The sequence below is a fragment of the Melospiza georgiana genome, chromosome 8 (genome assembly GCF_028018845.1).
Source record: "Melospiza georgiana isolate bMelGeo1 chromosome 8, bMelGeo1.pri, whole genome shotgun sequence".
NCBI lineage: Eukaryota > Metazoa > Chordata > Aves > Passeriformes > Passerellidae > Melospiza > Melospiza georgiana.
Genome location: NC_080437.1, coordinates 19,110,627 through 19,119,437, shown reverse-complemented (window position 1 = coordinate 19,119,437; position 8,811 = coordinate 19,110,627). Strand labels below are relative to the sequence as shown.

Below are 8,811 nucleotides of genomic sequence, written 5' to 3'. Positions count from 1 at the left end.
ATAAAAAATCAATTTTCTTGAGGACCTATTTTTAAAATTCACTGTGTACATTTGTTCCAAGGTACAGATCCTGAGAAACTGTATGTTTATGATAGGTCTTATGTATATTTTAATCCTGGAATGCTGTGCATACTGTAGTTCTAACCAACTGTGGTTTGTGGAAAACTGATCAGTGAAAATGTTATGAAGCACAAAACTTCAAATTGTCCTCACTTAAACCTTAACCTCTGCAAATCTGTAATGTAATATATTCATTTTTCAGTGCAAATAATTTAGTATGAGCTGGATCAGGAGTCTGTTTGCAAATACAGGTAGAATGCTTCCTTTTGTTCCAGCCAAGTAATTCCTTGCTTCCTTCCCACAAACAATAAGGTACTCCCTTATTTAGGGGTGTCTGTAAGCAACTCACCCAGGTGCTGAATGCAACTACAATGCTGTAAGGCTTTTCCTTGCTGTGCATGGAAAACACATTCATCCTCTCAAGAACCACCTTTGAGAGACTCTTTGAGGCAGAGGAACTGTATTAGCAGTTTGTGGGTTTAACAGAAGGCCTTTCTGCTCCCCAGGGAGATGAGTTTGCCTGGTGGGAGGCAGTGCATGCCTGTGTGCTGTGTCATATGCTGCGTGGGGCTTGTGGAAATGTGGGTTATTATGAAAGGGCATTGCGCAATGTGGGGCTGCATTTCCCTGCTGGATTTCAGCACACGCTGAATTTCAAATGGGATCTGTGGCATTAGTTCATTTCACCAGCTTTAAAAACCTTTACCACAGTGCTAGCCAGCTTCTGCTATTTTTATAGCCTGGGAGCCTTCCCAAAACATAGCCCTGGGGGTACATGTGCATTATGCTCCTGGAGCAGTCTCTGTATTTGTGAGTTTAAACAAAAGCCTTTGCTTGACTGTGTAAATTCCTTTGAGTTTAATGTACACGTTGAGAAGACCATAACTTTCCTGTGGTTTCCAGCTCTCTGCTGTGCAGGGTCTTTCAGAAAGTGGTTATATTGGTCTTTAGGATGTCAGGAACTTTTCTACAATCTATCTTTAATATAAAGAAATATGTGGTGCATGTAATTAATTTTAGTCATTAAGTCAGCCTATCAACCAGATGAATCAATGCTCATTACCTTACTAAAGGCATGGCATTGGACAAGTGCATTTTCCATGCAATCCCCTTGTAGAAACGGAATCAAGACAAGTACTTATGGATGATGAAGTACTTGCCCACTAGCTCCCAACAGGGAGGATTCATATTCCCATGGACTGGATAAGGGACACAGTAAATCATGAAGTTTACTATATTCAAAGGACAGAACAAATCCTAGTCCTGTTTTACAGTGCAAGTTCCATGTTCTCTGTTAGCACACCTTTTGACTGAAACTCCATCTTTCTACTGTCAGTTTGCATCTTGTGATATTCCTCTAAAAGTACTTATTCATACTACTATTATGCCATCATTTTATGTGTATCATGGCTATTTTTTTAGTATTATATCTGGTAATCTGGGTTGCAATTTCTATAGAACAAAATACTTCCTATTATAAATGATGACTACTATAGCACTATTTAACTGAGTATTTTTGTTTTACAAAGGGATGGTGGATGTCATCAACTAAAGTTCTATAAAGAAAAAAACAAAAGGTAGACATCTCTGGAATTAAATTTCAACACTGGTTTCCATCATAAAATCTCTGTGCTGCTACTGGGCTTCATATAAGCATTTATTGGAAGGACAACAAAACAATTCTGATTAAGGCCTAATGAGCATGGTCTGGCAGGAAAGGCATAGTACAGAAGTATAAATCTCAGGCTTATTCTACTCATGACTTGCTGAGTTCAAATAAGTGACTTTATAGAACAAACTGAGAAAGGGAGGAAAGAGCATAAAAAGCTCTGTGGATTTTGATGTTCGTACAAAATAAACTCAGATGACACATGATACTAAACATCAACAATTTACATTGAAATCAGTACTGGTATGAAAATCAGGCCAGTGTTTGATTGATAAGAAACTTGAAGAGAATGGCCTGTAAAATGAAATGCCAGGTGATCTTGTGAGAAGACCCTTGGGTCAAAGCAAAAGGATCTCTGGAGTGGTCCTCAGTGTATGACATCTTATTTCACAATAATCTCTCACCCAGTGTCAGACCTCAGATGTGTGTGCACTCTGTGCTCGCACACAGCAAACCCAGAGTAAGATTTTTATGATGCAGATGTGACTGGTGGCTGTCACAGCACTGCTGCCAACCCCTGTGGCAGCTCATGCCACACACCACCAGTCCAGGCAGGCAGACCCTGCTATTGCACTCTTCCCCTGTGTGTGCAAGTGTAATAAACCACACATGGTTATAGCACAATCTGCAGTCATTTCTGATACCTTGGTTTACTTTCTGTCAAGCCAGGTAACCCACTCAGAGAAATTTACCAATACTTTTAACCCAGTCAAAGCATTTCATGAAGTTCAGTAAAATTGTTAAATATCCCACATTGGTTTTCATCCCAGCAGTGTTAGTTACTTTCTGGCTGTGGTTCTGGTTGGGGTTCAGGACACTGTGCCATAGAGGACTCAGCTTCTTGTGCAATCTGAAAAGTCTATGAAGAACTCATTTGAGTTCTGGCATCAGAATATTCCAGTGTTCCATGTTGAATTTTTGGTACTTGCCTGTCTTCCATTGCTGGCTGCACCGCACCATTGTCCTTTGGAATAATGTGTCAAATTATTAATCCTTCACACATCAGTGGCTCTTATTGCACCATACACTTGTTTTCTCTTGATAAAAACTAGTTGAGGACTAAATCTGAAGTATTTTATACTAGGAAGAGTATTACATCATTTTACAGAAGCAGGCACAGAGAAGTGACACAGACAACATTACTTTATTTGTTTTTATAAGATTCCCTGTAGTGTGCTATTCATATCACAGAATAAGTTGTTCTCTTGCTCTGAAAATGTTACTGTCTTCTTATAATGTGTCACAGGAGGCAAGATTATGAAAAACTTTTTTTTTAAAAAAAGGCAGTGTAAGGTCTTAAAATTCTAGGAATTTATGATTTGCCCAACTCCTGCTTATTTTTCATCATTGCTTTTGTGACTGAGTAGCAGAACTTTAAAGAGTATATTCAAAACTATCACTGTATACAATGAACACAAAACTGCTCAATGCTTCTTACACATTAACAGTATCTGTTATTTACAGATGGATAAGAGGTATATAAGCTGTTTCTGTTCTGTTGCCTTCTGCTGGGATCAAAGAAACCTAGCCTCCCTTGGCTGCATAAAGCCTCAAAGTGACAAATAAAATGGCTCTTTCAATTATGCAGGCATAATTTCACCCAGCCTTGTGACTTTGCCTTCAAAGGGAAGAGGGAACAGTTGCTACAAAAGTTCTTAATAAACAGGGTATTATCTTCTACTGCATTTGTGCACAGCAGCATAAGCCTTGGTGTATGCACAGAATGAAGAATTTGTACAGGCACCTGTCCTGTCACATGCTCAGTCTTTTGGTACCTAGATATATTTATTTTTCTGTTGTTTCTTTAAAGTTTATTTAGTTACTTAGGAAATTTTAGAGGTTGAAAAACATGTATCTCAGGATAGTAAGTAGATGGATAGACTGCAGCTGGCTGGGAGTTCTGACGATCTGCATTTTTGCAGTTAGATGTATGGGTGCAGTTTGGTGCCTTTTAGTGTTTAAATCCTGTAGTTTATCCAGTCCAAAGTCAGTTAGCAATAAACAGCAGTTGACTCCAAACTTGACACTTTGCTTAATCACAAGAGGAAGATAACATCCGTTTGCGTTTGTCTGTGTTATTGTAAAGTTGGATCCGCTTGCTTTATGTATCTACTTGTGTTCATGGAAACAAATGGCCATGTGAGTTACAGTTAAACAGCATCAGATCTCGCTCATATTTCTACCCTTTGCAGGAAGAACTCTAATCTGGTGCACAATGCCAGTGCACAGCTCTAGTGGCAGGTCTCTGCTGTACTTTAAGCACTTTACCAAAAGTTTTCACTTAGAACTAGTGACAAAGACAGGCTTGTGGAAGTGCAAATGCTAAGGTAATTGTGTTTCCATTTAAGACACTGGTTGCTTGAAAAGTTATATACTTAAGACCATGTATCAGGTAATATTCTGTGTTTGTGTTTAGCAGAGTATTGTTACAATAGCTTTACAGACACTTTAGCTGGCTAAATGCTGGAATTCTAACAAGTATGAAAAACAGGCAGAATTACTCGATTACTTAAATTGATTCTAAATGCAAAACAATGACAAAGCTGAAACAGTATTTAAGCCCTGAAGTAATAAAACACAGTTTTGCTATAACTCACACTGATTAGAAGGAGCTGCTGTATTTTGTGCTAATCAGCATCCCATGGTGGTTTTGGCTACAGCAGCAAATTTCAACATGCAGCTAATATAAGAGTCCTCTTGTTCTGTGTTTTTTAAATAGACTCAACGTCCAGTCTAGAAATCACATTGCATGCAAACTCATCAAGAGAAACAACTTCTCAGCATAGCATAGCAAGTAATAAAGAAAATAAAAGAAAGCTGGAATCCATTTGAAAAAAGTAAAAATCTCTTGCCACATATTTGAGTAAGAAACAAAAGGTAATCACACACCAAGTCTCTTACTAAGATATACAGGTTCTGGCCAGAATTACAGGGGTAACTGCATCAAAAAAGGTTCTGCTGTAAGATTCTGCACACAAGAATTCAAGGCCAAACTTCAAGTTTTACCACTGAAATCTGTGCACCCAGCTCATGGCAAGGGCTAACTTATTTCTGCCAACTGGAGATAGGATAGCTTTTGCTGCCTTATAACATAGGGGTTAGCTCTTGTCCTCAGATACTGTGCTCAGCATCCATATTCCTTCAGTTCACAGCATGGGAAGATGACTTTTCCTCACCTGTCTTTATACCAATTTGTCTGATCAGAGATCTGCCAGCTGAGGAATTTCTAGCTGCTTGCATAACTTTACACTGGGTATCTTCAGCTCCATGTAAACCTATTGACTGCAACAAGTAATCACTGCTTATCGAAGCACATTTCACATTGGAAATTACCTCAGCTGACCACCCAGTCCAGTCTTCTGCTAAGGTTAGTTTGGCAAATCAGGACAGAATATTCTTCAATATTTCATTAGCATTGAACTGGTTGATCTCCTTTTTGCACTTGCTACCTGTTTTGGTTTTTTTAAATCTGTACCTCAGTACGGCCTTCTTGGGCATGCCTTGGTTTCTCAGTAGTCACTGAGCAATTTCTCTGGCTCCGGAGGCTAAAAGCAGTTTACAGTTTGTAGGCCTTATGAACGAAGGCGACAAATAACACAGTTGTGAAAAAAATATGACCTTCATTTTACTAGAGCAATTGACAGTACCACCTGCATGGCTTGGCTTCAGCCTGACCTGGATTCCACCTGTGTATTTTCATTGACCTTCTCTTTATTTGTGGGAATTTCAGCTTCACCTGTGCTGCCAGTGAGTGGGACTGATATCTGACATCAGGTCTTATTTTTTAAGAAAACTCAAATTCTCCATGCATATGTTTATTTCTTTGGAAGTGTAGCCACTCTGGAAACACATGATTTCCACAAACAGGTTTTCATGCTCATTCTGACCTTCTGAATTAGATACTTTGCAATTAAAGTACCAAGAAGATGCTGAAGCAGAACGTCATATTGCTACCAAGTCCTAGAACAACTCCTGTAATCTGGCCATCTTGTACCACCATGGCATGAAGCTGTAGCATTGCAGAGCTTGGTGATTGACAGCAGCAGGAACTTGATTCATTTCCATGTAGATCTACAACTGTTTTTCATGTGCTTAAAAACAGTTCTAAGTATCATCTCAATGCATTTTGAGTTTAGTCCATCAAATAGCATTTTCATTTGCTGCCATCCTTCATAAGTGACTGTCTTCTTTACATACTGGGGTCACTGTTCCTTGTCCCTACTTGCAGAGGCAATGACTATTCTCAAGCCTATGGCAGAGAGTGAAGTTTCATAGAAACAGGCAGTGTTTTATGTGAAGATGTGAAAGATTACTGTTACTTAATGGGCTGTGAGAGGTGGTAAAAAAATTGGTATTTACATATCTCTGTTCCACTGGTGTGTCAGCTGTGCATAAAAATCTTACTAATACTGGAAAACTGAGAGAGTCTTTTCCAACACAACTTTTGGCAGCCTGCAGTGATGAAACTGGAAATCTGGTTTTCTGCTGCAGCCATGGTAGAGATGACTTTTGCTGATGAACCCATGTCAGCCTCTGTGCAGTCACAGCTTAGTCACTGATCTTAGAGCAGCTGCTTTAGAGCAGTCTCCTCAGTGTCTGTACCACCTCAGTGACATGAAAAGCTTGTGCACCACAGCAGCAACTGTGAACATTTACAACATTACTTAGCTTGTTCTTCCAAAAATCAGGTAGTGATTGCTTCCTGTTCACATCCCAGCTGTGGCATCACCTGTTGCTTTATATACCCACAGGTAATAGTTGGTATGTGGTGTCAGTGCAACCTTCTGAAATGTTTTCTGCTCCCTAGATAGAATTGTGCCTGCAGTTCAACATCAGTGACCCCTTGGAAATTTCAGTCTGCATGGTGGATAAAGGCAAATGATCATATTCTTCCATTGAGGCATTTACTGAATTATGCTGGCAGCTTAGAATCAGTGACTTCACTTCTTTTTTGAAGTTGCTGTTTAGGAAACCATAGATAACAGGGTTGACACAGGTAGAAGCCATAGCTACCAGGTGGCACAATGAGAAGATCAGGTTGTGGTGGCAAGGTGAAATGATTTTGTAATTCCAGTCCACGATGGTGTTGAAAACGTGCAGGGGTAGCCAGCAAACAGCAAAAGCAGCAACCATGGATGCTAGCAAGATGTTTATCCTTCTCAGCTGGACCGCTCGGTTGCTGTACTCGCTCTTCTCAAACATGTCCTTCCTCTTCTGCAGGCGTAAGTAGATTCGCAGGTAGCAGAGGATGATGAAGAACAGAGGGATGCAGTATTGCAAGAGCAGTAAAGTGGTAGTGTAGATAAGTTTGTGCTGCTCAGAAGGCCACGAGTTGATACATATTGCCTTATCAGTGGAAAAATTCATGAAGTGTGAGAGCTGCTCATACAACTCGTTAGACAAGATGGATGTGGTCAAAAAGGGAAGGGACATGAGGCATGCTAAAGTCCAAATCACTCCAATTCCTAGGTAGGCTTGGGAGGTATTTGGCCTCCAGCCAGTTGGGTTTATGATGAGCTGGTGTCTTTCCAGAGCAATAAGGACAAGGGAAAGGATTGACACTGTCACAGTTGTGCACTGAGTGAAAGAGGTCATTTTGCACATGACTTCTCCAAATATCCAGTAGTCCATCATGGTGTAAACAACAGTGAAAGGCAGACAGACAAGACACATAAACAAGTCTGAAATTATTAAGTTGGAAATCAGAATATTGGTGACATTTGCCTTTTCCTTCTGCCTGGCAATGACAGCAATCAGACAGATGTTTCCCACAATGCCCAGAACAGTCTCCAAGCTGTAGGAGGTGGCCAGAAAGACAGTAAGGTCAGTGATGTTCATGCACTGATTAGAAATGTTCATAGGAAAGCTTCGGCTTGAGCTCCAGTTCTTGCTGATCAGGAAATGAAAAACATCATTTACAGCCCTTGTCTTATTCATCTTGAATCCCAAAATATTTATGCAAAAGGGTGGTAGTCAAACACAGTCTGAGTCTTCTGGAGCCAGCCTAAAAGTGTTATATCTGTTCTGTCTGGCTGTGGAAGGTCTGGGTATATCTGCAAAGGAAAGGAAAAGGAAAAATCTGTTTAGTTATGCTGCAAGAAGTTAGTCAAAAGGATAAGGAGGGAGATAGGGAAGCAAATGCCAGGGATTTTGTGTATTTTCTGCAGCTCCCTCTTACACAGTTTATTAGATCATAAAATGGAGCCTTTTGCTACACTGTGGTATGAAAGTCTGTACAACTCTATTGAATTATGACCATGTTTATTCATTGTGAGGTTGTACCATGGATTTAAGAACATCTTAACTTCATTATTTCACTCAGTGCAGTATCTTGAGCATCACTAATGCAGTAGAGTGGTGATACAACAAAACCGGATCAAAACCCACCCAGAGTAAAATTGCATGTGATTCCGGTTCTGCAAGGTTCTGATCCAAAACTGGGCAGAGGACATTGTGAGGCTGCTTTTACCTTCAGCTGTGCTAAACATCAATGTGCAAGGCATATTAGGTGCACAAAGCCAACATTAAAATATCTTCTGTGAAATGCATTTGTAATTGCAGCCAGAACTCACATTTGTGCAAGACAATCACCCTGCAAACATTCAGGCTCATTCTCTGGAGGGATATCATGGGAAAATTTTTAAAAAGTCTAAAATAATTCAAAATAATTTCAACGTTTTCCAGCTTCTACACAGCTGTGATAGGTCATGGGAACTGCAAGCCAAATTACTTGCTTCCTCATTCCGGATGAACTCCAGTGCCCACAAAGCATTGATATCTCCCCGAATGTGACCATGACAGGGTTTATCAGAAATACAGTCCAGCTCCCTGATTTAGGCTTTAAGAGTGAGTGATTTTGATAGTGTCTTTTAATTCCTTCTGGGAAGATTTTTATTGATTCCCCCTCAGCATAATTTTACTTCCTTTTTTTTTTACAAATTTGTTGTAAAAGCATGTTCTATCTGCTGGAGAGTGTTCCTGTACAAAGATAGGTCTGCTTCAAACTCACTGCTGCAAGCCACGAGCTGGGACTTTCAGTGGGATTCAGGGAGCCGAACCCATGGAGTTAATTTGCGCTGCAT

At 40.0% G+C, this 8,811-nt stretch overlaps 1 protein-coding gene across 1 annotated transcript; it reads right to left on the bottom strand.

The window, feature by feature from the left end:
* Nucleotides 1-6,532: 6,532 nt before the first annotated feature.
* NPY4R2 (neuropeptide Y receptor Y4-2) lies at nucleotides 6,533-7,666 on the bottom strand. The gene has a single exon (XM_058029507.1). It carries the CDS (start codon nucleotides 7,664-7,666, stop codon nucleotides 6,533-6,535), a length of 1,134 nt encoding a protein of 377 aa, XP_057885490.1.
* Between the last annotated feature and the right edge of the window lie 1,145 nt (nucleotides 7,667-8,811).